At 42.8% G+C, this 20,770-nt stretch overlaps 1 protein-coding gene across 1 annotated transcript in view; it reads left to right on the top strand.

The window, feature by feature from the left end:
* The window catches only part of LOC130276015 (solute carrier family 26 member 6-like), a 45,975-nt gene that overhangs the window by 18,640 nt on the left and 6,565 nt on the right, over nucleotides 1-20,770 (top strand). The window contains exons 10-12 of the mRNA XM_056524807.1: nucleotides 1,957-2,034; nucleotides 5,758-5,853; nucleotides 6,072-6,178. Coding sequence (XP_056380782.1) covers nucleotides 1,957-2,034; nucleotides 5,758-5,853; nucleotides 6,072-6,178 — 281 coding nt within the window. The remainder of the gene's footprint in view (nucleotides 1-1,956; nucleotides 2,035-5,757; nucleotides 5,854-6,071; nucleotides 6,179-20,770) is intronic.

The following is a 20,770-nucleotide window of genomic DNA, read 5'->3' as shown; positions in this document are numbered from 1 at the left end:
CCCCTTTGGCTTCTTTAAAGCCTGGTGCTCTAGCCAAGGGACTCTAAGAACACCTGCACAAGTCACTTGTCAACAACATCACCTTTCTCAGCACATCAGCCACTTAAAGGGTACCTCTCATCAAAAAAACTTTTGATATATTATAGATTAATGTATGCAGAATAACTTTACAATTGCATGTTATTAAAAAATATGCTTCTTTCTATTCAATTTTCCACTTTGAAGAAATGACCACTAGGGGTCTCCCTACCAGTCCTGGCAGTAAGCATTTCAGACCCATGCTGGAGTCCTAAACACTACGAGCTGCCCGTCTGCTTTGTTCACAAAGGAGAACACTCAGAGCTGCCAGCCTGCTTTGTTCACAGCCTGTTTGGCTGTGAACAAAGCAGGCTGGCAGCTCTGCGTGTTTAGGACTCCAGCATGAGTCAGAAATGCTTGCTGACAGGACTGATCGGGAAAAATACAATTGAAAGAAGCATATTTTTCATTAACATGCTATTGGAAAGTTATCCAACATTCATTAATCTAAAATATATCAAAAGTTTATTTGATGAGAGGTACCCTTTAAGACAAGAAACCCACCTTTTTATAAGCTTCACCCCTCCCTACTTGTTATCAAACCTTGAACCTGCCTCCCTATCAAACCCAAGCAGAGCGCTGCTGTCATTTCGGGCAGGGATAAGTTCAGCCCTGAGTTCACCCACAGCCACTTTCCCTGCCTAATTAAATATTTCCATTAAACAACAAAATCCTTGTTCTCAGTGCAGGGGAGTAACCAGGTCCAAAATAATAAACAACAAAGTACAGACGTCAGTGAAGCAGGTCAGGGTACAAAGGGCTAACAGGCAAAGTACAAGAAACAAAATACGGGGGATGAACACACTAACAGAGTAGTCAAATAAACCGGGTCCAAACTGAGATAGCAGCAAAGGTAACAAATCAATAAGCAGATAATAGTAATGTCACAAGCTGAGGTTGGAATACACAGGATGAAACAGGCAAAGAATATACAAGAGCTTGTGCAGAGGAACTGAACACTAGCAAATTGAGTTATATGTGCAGTTGAAAAGGGTGTGGACGCTGAGACCAGTATCATGTAATAGGCTGTCCAAGCCTACTCATAGGGCGTCGTCACAGCAACGCCTGATGCCTCAGGCAAACACAGAAAAATTCATCCTTAAGAGGGGTACTCCCCAGGAAAAAAAACATTTTTAATCAACTGGTACCAGAAAGTTAAACAGATTTGTAAATTATTTCTATTTAAAAATCTTAATTCTTCCAGTACTTATCAACTGTTGTATGCTCCACACGAAGTTCTTTTCTTTTTGAATTTCCTTTCTGTCTAACCACAGTGCTCTCTGCTGACACCTCTGACCATTTTTGGAACTTTCTGGAGCAGGATAGGTTTGCTATAGGGATTTGCTCCTACTCTGGACAGTTTCTAAAATGGACAAAAGTGTCAGCAGAGAGCACTGTGGTCAGCCAGAAAAGAAATTCAAAAAGAAAAGAACTTTCTGTGGAGCATATATCAGCTGATAAGCACTGGAAAGATTAAGGTTTTTAAATAGAAGTAATTTACAAGTCTGTTTAACTTTCTGGCACCAGTTGATTTAAATAAAATAAAAAAAGTTTTTCACCGGAGTACCCCTTTAAGTCAAAACCATAACATGGTGCCTGGGGTGGATTTCCTCTCTGTCATGCTGCACAATTGTACTAGAAACTGCCAGCCAACCAATATGGCATAAAACATATGTATATGATATAAAATAAAAAGGTTCTAATAACACCACATCACACCCCTGGAGAGAGGGAGAGGGGGGGGAGGTTAGTAAAGTTACAGGAAGGTACTCTGATACACTGTAACAAACCCTGCATGTGATATAACCAGGATAGGTTCCCAGCTACCGGATGTAAATTAACATTTTCTGCTACTAAATTATTTTTCCTTATTCCCAGATTGCAGGATCCATATCTTCGGTCATTATTTTGGTGATTATTCTCAAGGCAGGCGAACTCTTTACATGTCTTCCTAGGGTAAGAATTTTTTCGCTTCACTTTAGCTTTTTATTTGCTCCCCTTTAACTTGTGTCCTGTAAATTCAGCCATGTTGGTGGTATCTAAGCTCTCACAGGAAGCGATATATGTATTCAAGCTCTCCCAGGGAGTGTTAAGGGACTTTGAAGTTAGCGCAGGAGCTGCGGTTTAGAGCAGTGAGTGTCTGTTACTGTCATGATGGGCTGCAGTGATCCTGCCACTGCCGGTCAATAACTCTTTAGAACCTGTGATCAATGCCTATCACAGGGTCTAGAATAAAACTAAAACATGCTGGTTAGCTCAGTAGAGCTTATCGTACCCCTGTGACATGATCGCAGAGGGTCCCCTTACCTGCCTCCTGTCACCGATCACCAATTCACTGATTCCGCCAGGTTTAGCTAGGCTGTATCAGGGGATTGCTGATCCCACTGTATAATGCTATGTCATGCATAATTGTCAAAAAGTCCCATCAAAACAATATGGGTACCAGTAAAAACTACAGATCACTTCACAAAAAAATGTACCCTCATGCAGGCATGTGTGGTTTCGGATGAGGGTAATGTGTAATTAACCGTTTTGTGACACCAGGGCGTGGTTGAACTATACACCACCCAAGGTAGACCAGCTTCTCCTGTGCCAGGCATGGGGCAAATAATTATTCCGACACAAAGTTACAGATAACTGGCTTGCTTTACTGAGGTTGGAAAGATCGTACAATCCATTACAGCTCAGATCAGCGTGAAGGAGATGCAGGGTGGAATTTGGGAAGCTTATTGGCTTGCTGGGACTTATAGTTGATTGTGCTGTATATGACTGACTTGACTTGTATGCAGCCCACGCTATACTGTAGTTACTTGGACTTGACTAGCTTGCTGGACTTGACTTATATTAAAGGGGTTCTCCGGTGCTTAAACATCTTATCCCCTATCCAAAGGATAGGGGATAAGATGCCTGATCGCGGGAGTCCCGCCGCTGGGGACCCCCGGGATCATGCACGCGGCACCCCGTTTGTAATCAGTCTCCGGAGCGTGTTCGCTCCAGGACTGATTACGGGCGACTACAGGGCGGGCGGCGTGTGACGTCACGCCTGCGCCGGCGTGTGACATCACGCTCCACCCCAATGCAAGCCTACGGGAGGGGGTGGGATAGCTATCACGCCCCCTCCCGTAGGCTTGCATTGCGGGGCGGAGCGTGACGTCACACGCCGGCGCAGGCGTGACGCCCTGTAGTCGCCGGTAATCAGTCCTGGAGCGAACACGCTCCGGAGACTGATTACAAACGGGGTGCCGTGTGCATGATCCCGGGGGACTCCCGCGATCAGGCATCTTATCCCCTATCCTTTGGATAGGGGATAAGATGTTTAAGCACCGGAGAACCCCTTTAAATTCCCCGGACTTCGTGCTTACCGCAAGGCTTGGATTTTCACCTGGGTACTGGGGTTAACTGATAGTAGATGCGTGGTTGCTGGACTAGGCCTCGGGCCTCCTTCAGGATCACCTCCCAGAGACTTCACCAAACTGTACTACAGCAAGAGTATTAAGAGAGAAAACTGAACTCCAACCCCACTTTACATGGGAGGAATTTAGAGAGATCCCACTGGCAGGACAAGCCACCTGGTTCACCTCTGCATACTCCCCTAACAACAAGGTTCATAGCAATAGGATTCTTAAAGTAACAAGTGCATAGAAAATACTCATAACCATTATATAACATTGCATTATATAGCGAATTATAGAAAGAATTATTAGAGGATAATTAGAGGAGAATTTATAAATCAATGGGACCCCCCGCGATTAAAAACGTATCCTCTATCCTTCGGATAGGGGATACATTTTTTTTCCCATGATACCTGTCCTTTAATGCTCTTTTTTCCCCTCTTGGTTTTGTAGAGTTTTAGGTGAATTGTGTTTTTTCAGTAATTGTTGCTTGTATGGAATCAGCTACTAGCTGTACTGTGTAAGTAAACATTACCCTTACAGAATTCATTTTTTGGGGAAAAGTGTTTGTAACTGCAATAGCCATTGCAGAATATATAATTTTAATGGTTATCCAGTTGTATTTGAAATCGAACAGAAGGGCACAGTGATATCATCCCTTACATTTTATAATGGATGGGAAAGAGCTAAATCAAAATAAATACTTCATACTTAATGCAGACCTAGTACAGGTGTCAGTTGGTTTGATAATCTGTGGATTTTCATAGGACTGCAAATTAAATGACTGCATTGTCTTATATTTGGGTTCTTTTACCTTTATCAGTGTTATGTTTTATTTTGTCACTTCTATCCAAGTAAAAACAGATTATGATATATTGTATTGTGCTGACATCTAGTGGTCAAAATTGCTAATCTACAGCTGGGCTCAAAAAGGGCATTTTAGTTTACAACTTGCAGTGACATTAAAGTGGTACTCCGGCCCTAAGACATCTTATCCCCTATCCAAAGGATAGGGGATAAGATGTCTTATTGCGGGGGTCCTGCCGCTGGGGACTCCTGCAATCTTGCATTTGGCACCCACCTCTTTGAGCTGCACGCCGCGCTGCCAGCTCACAAACTGCCAGGTGCCGACTTCGGGGCCAGAGTATCGTGACATCACGACTCCACCCTCGTGTGATGTCACCCACTGCCCCCGCTATGCAAGTCTATGGCAGGGGGCGTGGTGGCAGTCACGCCACTCCCATGGACTTGCATAGTGGGAGCGTGACGTCACACAGGGGTGGAGTCGTGACGTCATGATACTCCGGCCCCGTGGTCGGCACGGGCAGTTTATGAGCTGGCAGCGTGGCGTGCAGCTCAAAGAGGTGGCTGCCAAATGCAAGATGGCGGGGGTCCCCAGCGGCTGGACCCCCGTAGTCAGACATCTTATCCCCTATCCTTTGGATAGGGGATAAGATGTCTTAGGGCCAGTGAACCCCTTTAAAGAAATGACAGTGTATCATCTTAAGAAACAAAGGGGGAGATTTATCAAAGTTGTCTATTTCCCGCATCAATATAAACCAACCTACTGAGGTTTAGGCCGGTCTATTGTGCGCTTAATTTATCAAAAGTCACTAGGCTCTTGATAAATTCTGCGCACAGACTTCGGGATCTATGGTTTCGACTGTATTTAAACCTGCTCCAGCATGGTCTGACATTTCAGCATTCTTTTGGCCAATGCAACTTTTTGCCGAAAAGTTGCTATTGATAAATTCAGCACCAATGCATTTTTTCAGCTGTCACGCCCCCTCCCATAGGCTTGCATTGAGGGGGCGAAGTGTGATGTCACACGGGGGCGGAGACGTGACGTCACCCTGCTCCGGCACCCTGCTCCGACCCTGAGCGAACGTGCTTCTGGGACTGATTTTAACGGGGTGCTGCGTGCAAGATCACGGGGGTCCCCAGTGGCAGGACCCCCGTGATCAGGCATCTTATCCCCTATCCTTTGGATAGGGGATAAGATGTCTAAGTGCCGGAGTACCCCTTTAAATTATTGCCCCACAACTTTTTACACACAGTGAAACCTCTCCAAAAGGTCCCCTCTTTATGGAGACCAACCCCTTTTCTAGACCAGATTTTCTGTGATTTTTAGTTCTACATTTATTATGCATTCTTTGATCAGACCTCTCCCTATATAAGATCACTTTTTGTGCCAATGTGGGTGAAAAGCTCAAAGTGGTTTCACTGTATACATTGTGGCCTAGTATAATTGGCCCAGTCACTCTTTTATTGTTTGCTTTTTCTAAAGGCAATTCTGTCAGCTATTGTCATTGCCAACCTGAAGGGCATGTACAAGCAGTTTTTGGATATACCTCTCCTATGGCGGACTAACAAGTATGATTTGGTAAGTAACAGAATCACACGGCTCTAACTGCTATGGTAAGAATCTTGGTATGGTGGTTTACATCACTGTGAGAAAGGTATCTGCCGATTTGTACTGAGCTGCAAAGGAAATGTACTATTTTATATTTACCCAATTATTAATATGTGTAACATCATGGAATATTACTGTAATGTTCTTAATATTATGTAAATCAATGACTGAAACATTTACTATCCCAGCTTATATGGATTGTGACCTTCCTGTCGACCATCTGCCTGAACCTGGACATTGGACTGGCTGTCTCTGTCGTATTTGGATTGTTCACAGTAACTTTCAGGAATCAGTTGTGAGTTTTTAAAGAGTACCGGTCATCAAAAAAATTTTTGATATGTTATACCCGATTGTATATATAACTACTTTCTAATAGGATTTTATTTTGAAAGAATTCTTCCTTTTAGGTGTATTTTCATTTTGAAAATGTGGCCACTAGGGGTCTCCCTAGGAGTCCCTGGCCGCAAGCTTTTGCAGTAATTTCGGACTCACTCCGGCCTGGCAGTGAGTCGAAAATCGCAGAGCGCTGGCTGAGCAAGTGACGCTGTGTTCACTCGCATACCCCGCAGGGCACTGTGCACTGAGGACAAGCAGGGCTCTGTGCACTGAGGACAAGCAGGGCTCTGTGCACTGAGGACAAGCAGGGCTCTGGGCACTGAGGACAAGCAGGGCTCTGTGCACTGAGGACAAGCAGGGCTCTGGGCACTGAGGACATGCAGGGCTCTGGGCACTGAGGACAAGCAGGGCTCTGTGCCCTGAGGACAAGCAGGGCTCTGTGCCCTGAGGACAAGCAGGGCTCTGTGCCCTGAGGACAAGCAGGGCTCTGTGCCCTGAGGACAAGCAGGGCTCTGTGCCCTGAGGACAAGCAGGGCTCTGTACACGGAGGACAAGCAGGGCTCTGTACACTGAGGGCAAACAGGGCTCTGTACACTGAGGACAAGCAGGGCTCTGTACACTGAGGACAAGCAGGGCTCTGTACACTGAGGATGTGGTGTCCCAGTATGTGATAGGGACTCAACCTGATGGGATAGAAGGACCATATCTGTCCCCCGGGCTCTCCTGCAGTATCTCCCCCTGTGTACATTGGTTTTACATAAAGAGTAAAAGGACCTTTATTGTTTGTCACATGATTATAGTTGTACCACATGATTATGTTTAAGTCACATGTTCAAGTCATATGATTGTTACCCAGAGAACCCAGTAACTAGGTGACCTCCCAAGTGACCTATGGGCTCCTTGCACAGCCCCCCCTATATAAGATAGGGAGGAGCTGCAATCGCTCTTTTTCATCTCTCTTGTTCCTGAGGTCCATTGCAGTCAAGACGTCTTACAGAGTGTGTCCAGAGCATTGGAGGCCTCAAGCCTAAAGTCTGCAGCCACCTATCAATTACAAGTACGCTAAAGTCATCTCATTGTCAGTAATCAAGTCAGTTAAGTCGAGTCAACGTGGCCTGCATCATAGTTAGTCTACCCACTGCACGTCCCAGCATGCCTGCGAGGTCTCCTGTGTTACTGGTCACCTCTCTGGGATACTGGCTGAACTGCATAGACTGTACAACCTGTCTAACCTCAGAATTACCCTTAACCTGGCCTTGGACCCTTTATTGCCCCTCCCTGACCTAGGACAAGAGGTACTACCTTCAGGATGTTATATAGGAAAACCACGCCCTGGCATCACGAACACAAAGGGGTTAATACCATCTACCCCTGGGCAACACCATATGCCCCTTACACCTCACCTCACACCCCGTGGATCACCACAAGTTTTGGCATCATGAACAGGTTTCGGGTATGTGTCATATGCCACAAAGCCATGAGTCCTTCCCCTAGTCTGAACTGTGTCTCTGATGCGAAAAAGTTAGCACCAGAAAAGTATACGGGACTGTTCTAATTGTAATGTGTTTTTACTAAAGGCGCTGGTAAAATAGTGGGGGAGGTGAAAAGGAGTCCATTATCCGTTGTTGAAAATAACTTTGAAGTTGTGAACATTGTATGCAAGATCCATAAGGAAGCAATGTTACATGCCTAAATGTCTGCCATTGTACCTCAAAGGGTTAATCTGTTGGTAGAGAAGGGCGCGAAAGGTCCCCGCCAAAGCCAGCGTCCCACCCCTGGTCATGGAATCATGTTGCTGTGTCCGTGCCGAAGTGGAACTATGAAGATCCGCTTCCTGTTGCCAGGGGACTGGAAGTCAGCGCTGCACTGATGACGTGTTTCCGGCCGGTGGCCATCTTACTGGAGCCCATTGCAGAAGGGACAAGAACAGGAAGTCTCAGGTGCACAGAAAGGTTGGAAATCCCGGTGGCTGCGTCCAGCTCCGAAAATTCTGACACCAACGATCGCAAGTAAGTCTCCGGTACTGGAGGCAAGTCACATTAACTCCTTAGTGCCCAGCAGTGTCCCCGGGTACTTGCCATCACATGGGAGAGCACCACCCAGAGTATGTCATTCAGCTCAGACTAAGTTGCTGCAGCACCTTCCCAAGCATCTTAAAGGGCCAGTACTCCCCAGGTTGCAGGCGGGCTCAGTGGTGTAAAAAAAAAAAAAAAACGGAGGACCCGAATTAAAGCACATGTGGATGGGAAGACTGCAGATGGCTACCTTCTCCGTCTATTCTGTGTTGGGTCCATAAAGAAGCTCAACAATCAGATCAGAAAGACATCCTATACCCAGCATCAACAAGTCCATCGGATTCGCAAAAAGATAATGGAAATCACTACCCAAAAAGGTGCAAACAAATGACCTGAAGGAAGTTGTCAACAAACTGATTCCAGACTACACAGGCAAAGACATTGAAAAGGCCTGCCAGTATATCTATCCTCTCCTTTAAGTCTATGTTCGTGAAGTCAAGATGCTGAAAAAGCCAAATTTTGAGCTGGTTGAACTTATAGAGCTCCCTGGAGAGGGGAAATGCTTCTGGAAAGCCATCAGAGAACGTGCCCATGCCCACTCTGGTTGCCCCAGAGATTTGGCCTGACCAGCGGGCACCAACAAAGTGCCTCAGCCTACTCCAGCTGTTGTGGAGGTTTGGCCGTCCCAACAGGCCCCAGCAGTTCATCCCCCAGTGCCACAGGCTGCTGCTGTACAAGTGGTGGTCACTGTGAGCCCGACCATCACAGAGTCCCATTTGTCTCACGCCTCGTGGAACACACGTCAACCCCATGGAGAGGGCCCAGTCTCGCGGTCCTGGGTACGTGCCCCAATCTAGGAAACAGTCCGACCGGCGAGGCTGGAATGGAAGAGTACCTATGTAAAGAAACGTCACTATTTGTGTACTTGTGTACAGTAACTTTACCAAAAGACTGCGGTAAAGTAAGAATAACTGACACTCTTTTTGTTGTTCCAGCACACTTTTTGTTGTTCCAGGCTTACAAGCAATGCTCAAGCACAGTGCCTGACGAACTTGTTAAGAAAGTTTTGGGGTAACCAATCTCGTAAGTGGTGTGCCCGGCTTCAGCCGAGATTCTTTGGAACCTGACAGAGCCTGAACTCTATAGTGAATCTATAGTGGACTATTGGACTATACATTGACACCTGTGTACATATTGTCATAGTAATATATTTTTGCTCGTCACTATGCACGAGGGACATATTTGTGTTTCTGTACTATAATTGTTGTAGTATGATATAATAGAATGTATATAATCTGTTGTACACAAAAGGTCATGGTGTACATTGTTTTTTTTTGTGTCTGTCAGTTTTCTTTGTAAGGGGTATCCTGAATCAGTCAGTAGAAGCGACATTCACCCCCCACCGCTAACATTATGTACAGTCTAGGGCTACACATGTTCCATAAGTCCACCAAAATTCATGTACACATATCTAATGTACACTAGGGATGTAGCACTCCCCACATAACAGTCCATTCAAATGCCTTTGAGTGTCCTATATCTCACATACGTCTAAAGGGTAGAAAAAGGAGAGCGCTTCTTGGTGTGATAAAAGAGATAATCAGTATAAAAGTGAAATAAGACAGCAGCTCACCAGATGTGGTTGTGTAGCATCATACACAACAATGGTAAGCACATCAAGAGGTAATGTATCTGCAGCCCTCCGGCTAGGCAAGGTATTCGATCGGTCTGGCTTCAAGGAGAACGCCAGCTCCACGTGGCGCGTGGATACAAAAGGAATGGAGATCAGATAAAATGGAGATAATTTATTTCCCAAGATGCAACGCATTTCGCTACAGGAAAGCAGCTTCATCAGGCATAACAAGAAATGGGTATTTTATAGGAGTGGTAGTTTGTTACGTCAGTACAAGGAAGGGAGAGGGAACATTTGGAGTAAGTAATGTTACATAGTTAGTATGGTCGAAAAAAGACATATGTCCATCAAGTTCAACCAGGGAATTAAAGGGTAGGGGTGTGGCGCGATATTGGGGAAGGGATGGGATTTTATATTTCTTCATAAGCATTAATGTTATTTTGTTCCAGGAATGTATCTAATCCTGTTTTAAAGCTGTTAATTTCTCCTGCTGTGACCAGTTCCTGAGCTAGACTGTTCCATAAGTTCACAGTCCTCACGGTAAAGAAGGCGTGTCGCCCCTTGAGACTAAACTTTTTCTTCTCCAGACGGAGGGAGTGCCCCCTCGTCCTTTGGGGGGGTTTAACCTGGAACAGTTTTTCTCCATATTTTTTGTATGGGCCATTAATACACTTATATACGTTTATCATATCCACCCCTTAAACATCTCTTCTCAAGACTAAACAATTGTAACTCCTTTAATCGCTCCTCATAGCTAAGATGTTCCATGCCCCATATTAGTTTAGTCGCGCGTCTCTGCACCCTTTCCAGCTCCACAGTGTCCCTTTTATGTACAGGCGACCAAAACTGAACAGCATATTCCAGGTGAGGCCGTACCAATGCTTTATAAAGGAGGAGTATTATGTCCCTGTCCCTTGAGTCCATGCCTCTTTTGATAAATGACAATATCCTGCCGGCTTTGGAAGCAGCAGCCTGACATTGCATGCTATTCTGTAGTCTGTGATCCACAAGTACACCCAGATCCTTCTCTACCAGTGACTCTGCCAGTTTAATCCCCCCTAAGACATACGACGCATGCAGGTTATTAGTACCCAGATGCATAACTTTACATTTATCCACATTGAACCTCATTTGCCAAGTGGATGCCCAGACACTTAGTCTATCCAAGTCATCTTGTAACTTATGCACATCCTCTATAGACTGTACTGTGCTACAAAGCTTAGTGTCATCTGCAAAGATAGAAACAGAGCTGTTAATGCCATCCTCTATATCATTGATAATGCCATCCTCTATATCATTGATAAATAAATTAAACAACAGCGGTCCCAGTACTGAACCTTGGGGTACACCACTAATTACCAGGGACCAATCAGAGTACGAATCATTGACCACCACTCTCTGGGTACGATCCATGAGCCAGTGTTCAATCCAGTTACAAACTAAAATTTCCAAACCCAAAGACCTTAACTTACCTGTCAGACGTCTATGAGGGACAGTATCAAATGCTTTAGCAAAATCCAGAAACACTATATCCACAGCCATTCCTCTGTCAAGGCTTCTACTCACCTCTTCATAAAAGCAAATTAGATTGGTTTGACAACTTCTATCCTTAGTAAACCCATGCTGGCTATCACTTATAATACAATTATCCCCTATGTATTCCTGTATGTAATCCCTTATAAGTCCTTCAAACAATTTACCCACAATGCACGTTAAACTTACCGGTCTATAGTTTCCTGGGGAAGACCTAGAGCCCTTTTTGAAGATTGGCACCACATTCGCTTTGCGCCAGTCCCTTGGCACAATACCAGACACCAGTGAATCTCTAAATATCATGAACAGGGGTACAGATATTACTGAACTTACCTCTCTAAGAACTCTTGGGTGTAGTCCATCCGGCCCTGGGGATTTGCTTACATTTATATTACTTAACTTACCTTGTACCATCTCTACATTAAGCCAGTTCAGTACATTACATGATGTGTTACCAGCACTGACCTGTCCAATGTCGGCTCCTCCTTCTTCCCTAGTATATACAGAACTAAAGAACCCATTCAGTAGCTCCGCTTTCTCTTTATCGCCTGTGACAACCTCCCCATTATCATTATTAAGGGGTCCTACATGCTCTGTCCTTGGTTTTTTTGCATTTAAAAAAATATTTAGGATTAGTTTTGCTTTCTTTGGCCACCTGTCTCTCGTTTTGAATTTTTGCTGTTTTTATTACATTTTTACAGATTTTATTAAGCTCCTTGTACTGTTTAAATGTTATAGCTGACCCATCAGATTTGTATTTTTTGAAGGCTATTTTTTTTGTTGTTTATTACTCTTTTAACATCATTTGTCAGCCATGTAGGATTTAGTTTTAATTGTTAATATTTGTTCCCCTTTGGTATATATTTAGCTGTATAGTTATTTAGAGTTGATTTAAAGATGTCCCATTTACCTTCTGTATCAGTATTTGAGAACACCTCCCCCCAGTCTATGTCCTGTAGTGCAACCCTCAGCCCAGGGAAGTTTGCCTTTTTAAAGTTATATGTTTTTGCCTTCCCCGCCTGTCTTTGTTTTCTACATTTTAAGTCAAAAGTAACTATATTGTGGTCGCTATTACCAAGGTTTTCCCACACAGTTACAAAAATGTGATATAACAAATACAGGAGAAATATATCAAAAACATATATGGACAAATATAAAAATGTTTTTTTTTTATAAAAATACAAAAAGTAATGAATTTTATTTACTCAGAGTGAAGTGCATACATGCATGCACACATGCGGAAATAGGCATGCATGCATATATGCAAATGCATGCAAATATATAATTATATAGTCACTATAACATACACGAGAAGTGCATCCATAGCGTGGAAAAAATAGAATACAATGGGATGAGTAAAATACATAAAGACTACACACAGAAACAGGAAAGAAAAAAATCCTATACAAAACCCATGCTTATTAAGCAGATGTAAAAATTGAAAAATATGTAGACCAAACAGGCAATAGTAAAAATTATGAAAAAAAAAAGAAAGGAGAATAAAAGAAAATTAAATAATCAAGGGTGTAAATATAGGATGTAAATGTAGAAGTGATATGTACATATATTTAATCCAATGTATCTGAGTGTAGGGAGTAGAAACTGCGGTGGTCATATTGCAACTGTAAATGCCACTGCAGAGCATGAAAAATGTATGTACGGAACATTTTTTTTAGTTTTGTTTTTAATAAGTAAAATTATTCCTATTGTGCAAACCATGTAGACTATACGGTGCCAGTAAGTACGGCCTGGGAATAATTATCGAACATTTTTGATGGTCTCATTCAAACTAATGTGGATAATTTGAACATCCAAAAAGATTCATGATTAATTAAACATTGAAACCGATTAGGTCTATTGTCTGGTATTGTTTCAAGAATATTCAAGCGTAAAGAAGATATGTAATTTTTATGGATAATGAAAAAGTGCCGAGAGACACTATGTAATATAAAGTTATTTTTAATGTTAGATCTGTGTTTAGACATACGGGAGCGCACGGTTTGAATAGTGCGCCCCACATATTGTAGGTGACAACTGCAGGATAACAAATAGATAACAAACTGTGTATCACAATTTAACGATTGGTTAATAGAGAAAAAAAAATTGGTATGATGAGAGGTAAATTTATTGATGCTGCAACAAAGACAGCGACTTTTGTTACAAGGTGAACAACCTTTTAATGGAGAAAACGAAGGTGAATTGGTAACTGATATTTTTTAGTCTATTTGGAGCAATTATGTTCTGTAGATTTTTTGCCCTTCTGTATGTTATACCAGTATATTGGGAACTAAGTCTTTCAAAATGGGATCATACAAAATAATGTGCCAATGTCGTCTTAAAGTATTTTGGATCTCCTTTGATGCTCTATTGTAGTTGGTAATAAAATTATACTTAAATGAATTGTCTGTATGTTTTCTGTTTTTATCTTTTTCTGGATATATTTCTGCTCCATTATTCTTTACTGTATTAACCAGATGTAATAGTTTTTTGTCTTTTATTTTATGGAATGCTTGAGTGATTAATGAATTGGGATAACCCTTGGAAAGAAAATGATCTTTGAGGAGGGTGGCTTGGTCAAAAAAAAAAAAAAAAAAGCAGAATCTGTGGTGCAATTTTTACATAGCCTAAGATACTGTCCTGTGCACTGTTATATTCTAAAAAAAAAACTGTTAACATCAACAGATATAAAATGAGTTTTAGTGTGAATATGACCCGCTCTATTTAAAATCTCCAGGGCTAAAAAATTAATTCTGTCAGTGGAAAAATTAAGAGTGAACTGTAAACCTCATTTATTAGAATTGAGATGGGTGACTAAATCATGAGCCAGTGATTCAGAGCCTGTCCAAAAAATAAACAGGTCGTCTATATATCGATGAAAAAATATAATATAAGGGGAATAGATCAGAGACTGTGCTATGTGGATGGCTTTGAAAGACCCCATGAATAAATTAGCGTAAATTGGGGCGAAGCGCTTCCCCATAGCACAGCCTCTGATCTGTCGATAACACAGACCAAACAGGCAATAGTAAAAATAATAAAAAAAAAAAAAAAAGAAGAAAAGAAAGGAGAATAAAAGAAAATTAATTAAATAATAAAGGGTGTAAATATAGGATGTAATTGTAGAAGTGATATGTACATATATTTAATCCAAAGTATCTGAATGTAGGGAGTAGAGTTTAGCAAAAGTGAAAAATGAAGATAATGTCTGCAATACCTTTTGGTCTACATATTTTTCAATTTTTACATCTGCTTAATCAGCTTGGGTTTTGTTTATGATTTTTTTTTCTTTTCTGTTTGTGTGTGTAGTCTTTATGTATTTTACTCATCCCGTTGTATTTTATTTTTTCCACGCTATGGATGCACTTCTCGTGTATGTTATAGTGGCTATGCTCTTGCTCTTGCTCTTTCTGAGTGTTGCTGTGTAAGAGGGGGCGTGAAAGAGGAGTTTCAAAAACTGTGATTATCTGTTGTGCGGAGTGAATCTGTGGAGTGGGAGCGACTGCCTATAGCCCACATTCATATTTTGGGTAAGTTTTTCTCTTTTGCACATAGTGGGATAACTGTTAGAGTTTAAACACCCTTTTTCATTTTTTATTTTTTTTTTCTCTGTTCCACCTCTAGGGGGAGGAGGAGTAGATTGGGCACAGGTGTATAAATCTTAGCTTGGGACTCTTATTGAGAGCTTGCTCTTCTGAGTGTTGCTGTGTAAGAGGGGGCGTGAAAGAGGAGTTTCAAAAACTGGAGTTTGAAAGCAGGAGGTTGAGATCGCTGTGAGTTTTAATTTTTGAACCCACAAGGTCTACAAAAAATTTTAAGTGTAATTTTGACTGTCTGTTTTTTCCTATACATTTGTGAAATCCCCATAACTAGATGGCCTCCATGTTGGAAAATGCAGTCCAATGTACATCCTGTTCAATGTATGCAATCCTTGAACAACAGTTTGAGGGTGCATATTGTTGTGCGAGATGTGTGCTAGTTGTCCGTTTGGAAGCCCAGATCCTGCATCTAGAGGGGCGACTGGCAACAATGAGAAGCATTAACAACATGGAGAGGAGTCTTCTGCTCACTGAGCAGGCACTCTCGGGAATAGAGGTGGGGGAGGACAGTGGGACGGAGTTGCAGGACAGTCAGGCAGTTAGCTGGGTTACAGTTAGAAAGAGGGGTAGGGGAAAAAGTGTCAGGGAGGCTAGTCCTGAACTGGCACACCCCAACAAGTTTGCCCGCTTGGCAGATGAGGGGGATGCCATTACAGAGCTAGCAGAACTGCAGCAGGATACCGCCTCTGACCGCCAGGGGGGTGTCTGCTCCAGTAAGGAGGGAGGGAGGAGTACAGGGCAGGCCAGACAGGTACTAGTGGTGGGGGACTCAATTATTAGGGGGACAGACAAGGCAATCTGTCACAAAGACCGGGATTGCCGAACAGTGTGTTGTCTGCCTGGCGCACGAGTTCGGCACATCGCGGATCGGGTTGACAGGTTGTTGGGCGGGGCTGGAGAGGACCAAGCAGTCATGGTACATATTGGCACCAATGACAAAGTAAGAGGTAGGTGGAGTGTCCTTAAAAATGATTTCAGGGACTTAGGCCGCAAGCTTAAGGCAAGGACCTCCAAGGTAGTCTTTTCTGAAATACTACCAGTACCACGAGCCGCACCAGAGAGGCAGCGGGAGATCAGGGAGGTAAACAAGTGGCTCAGAAGCTGGTATAGGAAGGAAGGGTTTGGGTTCATGGAGAACTGGGCTGACTTCGCTGTCGGTTACCGGCTCTACCGTAGGGACGGGCTGCACCTCAATGGGGAGGGTGCAGCTTTGCTTGGGGAGATGATGGCTAGAAGGGTGGAGGAGTGTTTAAACTAGGGACTTGGGGGGAGGGAAGCTACAGCAAAGAGGGGGAAGATAGTGTAGATAGAGAGGTGGGAATTATAAATGTACCTGGGGGTGGAGCGGAGGGAGGGGTTAGAATAGTTAATAGGATTAGGCTTCATAGGAAAATAAAACTTACACCCTTGAATCCCATTAACCCCAATAACATAAAGGATGGAAATGTAAAGTGTATGTTCACAAATGCCAGAAGCCTAGCAAATAAAATGGGGGAGCTTGAGGCCTTGATACTGGAGGAACATATTGATATAGTTGGGGTCACTGAGACATGGCTGGACTCCTCGCATGACTGGGCTGTCAATCTGCAGGGGTTTACATTGTTTCGCAAGGATAGAATGAACAGAAAAGGTGGTGGAGTCTGTCTGTATGTAAGAAGTGGTATGAAAGTCAGTGTGAACGATGCCATAGTGTGTGATGATTCTGAGGATGTGGAATCATTGTGGGTAGAATTACAAAAGGAGGGAAATACTGAAAAAATAGTATTTGGTGTAATCTACAGACCCCCTAATATTACTGAAGAGATAGAAGTTCGGCTTCATAAACAAATAGAGAGGGCCGCCCGGGCAGGTACAGTGGTAATAATGGGAGATTTTAACTATCCAGATATAGATTGGGGTCCGGGGTTGGCTAAAACTACAAAGGGGCGACAATTCCTAAATTTATTGCAGGATAATTTTATGGGCCAGTTTGTGGAGGACCCAACAAGAAGTGATGCCTTGTTGGATCTGATCATTTCCAACAATGCAGAGCTGGTTGGTAATGTAACTGTGCGGGAAAACCTTGGTAATAGCGACCACAATATAGTTACTTTTGACTTAAAATGTAGAAAACAAAGACAGGCGGGGAAGGCAAAAACATATAACTTTAAAAAGGCAAATTTCCCTGGGCTGAGGGCTGCACTACAGGACATAGACTGGGGGGAGGTGTTGTCAAATACTGATACAGAAGGTAAATGGGACATCTTTAAATCAACTCTAAATAACTATACAGCTAAATATATACCAAAGGGGAACAAATATAAACGATTAAAACTAAATCCTACATGGCTGACACATGATGTTAAAAGAGCAATAAACAACAAAAAAATAGCCTTCAAAAAATACAAATCTGATGGGTCAGCTATAACATTTAAACAGTACAAGGAGCTTAATAAAATCTGTAAAAATGTAATAAAAACAGCAAAAATTAAAAATGAGAGACAGGTGGCCAAAGAAAGCAAAACTAATCCTAAATTTTTTTTTAGATATATAAATGCAAAAAAAACAAGGACAGAGCATGTAGGACCCCTTAATAATGATAATGGGGAGGTTGTCACAGGCGATCAAGAGAAGGCGGAGCTACTGAATGGGTTCTTTAGTTCTGTATACACTATGGAAAAAGGAGCTGACATTGGCCAGGTCAGTGCTGGTAACACATCATGTAATGTACTGAACTGGCTTAATGTAGAGATGGTACAAGGTAAGTTAAGTGATATAAATGTAAGCAAATCCCCAGGACCGGATGGACTACACCCAAGAGTTCTTAGAGAGGTAAGTTCAGTAATATCTGTACCCCTGTTCATGATATTTAGAGATTCTCTGGTGTCTGGTATTGTGCCAAGGGACTGGCGCAAGGCGAATGTGGTGCCAATCTTCAAAAAGGGCTCTAGGTCTTCACCAGGAAACTATAGACCGGTAAGTTTAACGTGCATTGTGGGTAAATTGTTTAAAGGACTTATAAGGGATTACATACAGGAATACATAGGGGATAATTGTATTATAAGTGATAGCCAGCATGGGTTTACTAAGGATAGAAGTTGTCAAACCAATCTAATTTGCTTTTATGAAGAGGTGAGTAGAAGCCTTGACAGAGGAATGGCTGTGGATATAGTGTTTCTGGATTTTGCTAAAGCGTTTGATACTGTCCCTCATAGACGTCTGACAGGTAAGTTAAGGTCTTTGGGTTTGGAAATTTTAGTTTGTAACTGGATTGAACACTGGCTCATGGATCGTACCCAGAGAGTGGTGGTCAATGATTCGTACTCTGATTGGTCCCCGGTTATTAGTGGTGTACCCCAAGGTTCAGTACTGGGACCGCTGTTGTTTAATTTATTTATCAATGATATAGAGGATGGTATTAACAGCTCTGTTTCTATCTTTGCAGATGACACCAAGCTTTGTAGCACGGTACAGTCTATAGAGGATGTGCATAAGTTACAAGATGACTTGGATAGACTAAGTGTCTGGGCATCCACTTGGCAAATGAGGTTCAATGTGGATAAATGTAAAGTTATGCATCTGGGTACTAATAACCTGCATGCATCGTATGTCTTAGGGGGGATTAAACTGGCAGAGTCACTGGTAGAGAAGGATCTGGGTGTACTTGTAGATCACAGACTACAGAATAGCATGCAATGTCAGGCTGCTGCTTCCAAAGCCGGCAGGATATTGTCATGTATAAAAAGAGGCATGGACTCAAGGGACAGGGACATAATACTCCCCCTTTATAAAGCATTGGTACGGCCTCACCTGGAATATGCTGTTCAGTTTTGGTCACCTGTCCATAAAAGGGACACTGCGGAGTTGGAAAGGGTGCAGAGACGCGCGACTAAACTAATATGGGGCATGGAACATCTTAGCTATGAGGAGCGATTAAAGGAGTTACAATTGTTTAGTCTTGAGAAGAGACGTTTAAGGGGGGATATGATAAACGTATATAAGTATATAAATGGCCCATACAAAAATTATGGAGAAAAACTGTTCCAGGTTAAACCCCCCCAAAGGACGAGGGGGCACTCCCTCCGTCTGGAGAAGAAAAAGTTTAGTCTCAAGGGGCGACACGCCTTCTTTACCATGAGGACTGTGAATTTATGGAACGGTCTACCTCAGGAACTGGTCACAGCAGGAACAATTAACAGCTTTAAAACAGGATTAGATACATTCCTGGAACAAAATAAGATTAATGCTTATGAAGAAATATAAAATCTCATCCCTTCCCCAATATCGCGCCACACCCCTACCCCTTATTTCCCTGGTTGAACTTGATGGACATATGTCTTTTTTCGACCGTACTAACTATGTAACTATGTAACTATGTATATATCGTTATTGATTTGCATATATGCATGCATGCCTATTTCTGTATGCATGTATGCACTTCACTCTGAGTAAATACAATTCATTACTTTTATATCTATATCTTGGGAAATAAATTATCTCCATTTTATCTGATCTCCATTCCTTTTGTATCCTGCGCCACGTGGAACCAGCATTCTCCTTGAAGCCAGACCGATTGAATACCTATGTCTCACATGTCTAATCTAACTTTCTTGTGTCCACGTGCTCAGGATACTTTGCTGGCCAGAAGGTATTCCTGTACTCACTAAGCACGTAACTAAAAAGTCAAAAGGTAACAAGTGTCTAGTGTTATCTGAAAATGTCTAGCATAAATATAGCTAAAAAGTGTTCTGGGGAGAAGTGTGTTATGCCAAGGGACCCCAGTAGCCAAGGCATTGGGCAGTAAGCCTCCGGCAACCCAATCCGCCAGTGTTATGTCTTAGTCATTTGTAGTCAAATGTCATAATATGCATAGTCAAATGTCATAATATGCATAGTCATAGTCCTATTCATAGTCAAATATAAGGTTAATAGGTCATGTTCCTAGCGTAGTCCTAAGTATGTTGCTAAGAGTACTCATCCTTATACTCCAGTAATCCTATGGTTGCTACGTTATACAATTTGTCAGCGCATGTATGGACATTGATGCATAGACTCTCGTGCATTCTCAGTTAATTGCGATGCCCCAGGACTGCATACGGCCCTGTGGCCATTTCGCTCCACAGCCTTCCAGGACGGATGTCGAGGGAGACTTTACTCAAGTAGGGGGTTTGTGGTGTCCCAGTACGGGATATGGTCCTTCTGTCCCGGTCTCTGTCACCGGGGCTCTCCTGCAGTGTCTCCCCCTGTGTACATAGGTTTTACATAAAGAGTAAAAGGACCTTTATTGTTTGTCACATGATTATAGTTGTACCACATGATTATGTTTATATTTAAGTCACATGTTCAAGTCATATGATTGTTAACCAGAGAACCCAGTGACCAGGTGACCTCCCAAGTGACCTATGGGCTCCTTGCACAGCCCCCCTATATAAGATAGGGAGGAGCTGCCATCGCTCTTTTTCTCTTTCATCTCTCTTGTTCCTGAGGTCCAGTGCAGTCAAGATGTCTTACAGAGTGTGTCCAGAGCATTGGAGGCCTCAAGCCTAAAGTCTGCATCCACCTGTCAATTACAAATAAGCTTAAGTCATCTAATTGTCAGTCATCAAGTCAGTCAAGTCAAGTCTACTGTCTAGTCAATGTGGCCTGAATTATAGTCAACCTACTGCAAGTCCCAGCAAGCCTGCAAGGTCTCTCTGTGTCACTGGCCACCTCTCTGGGATACTAGCTGAACTGTATAGACTGTATAACCTGTCTAACCTCAGTAAAAGCTACCATTACCCATAACCTGGCCTTGG

Source organism: Hyla sarda, chromosome 6 (genome assembly GCF_029499605.1).
Source record: "Hyla sarda isolate aHylSar1 chromosome 6, aHylSar1.hap1, whole genome shotgun sequence".
In the NCBI taxonomy this organism is placed as follows: Eukaryota; Metazoa; Chordata; class Amphibia; order Anura; family Hylidae; genus Hyla; species Hyla sarda.
The sequence above is the reverse complement of the archived record's forward strand: the minus strand, read 5'-3'. Positions and strand labels throughout refer to the sequence as shown.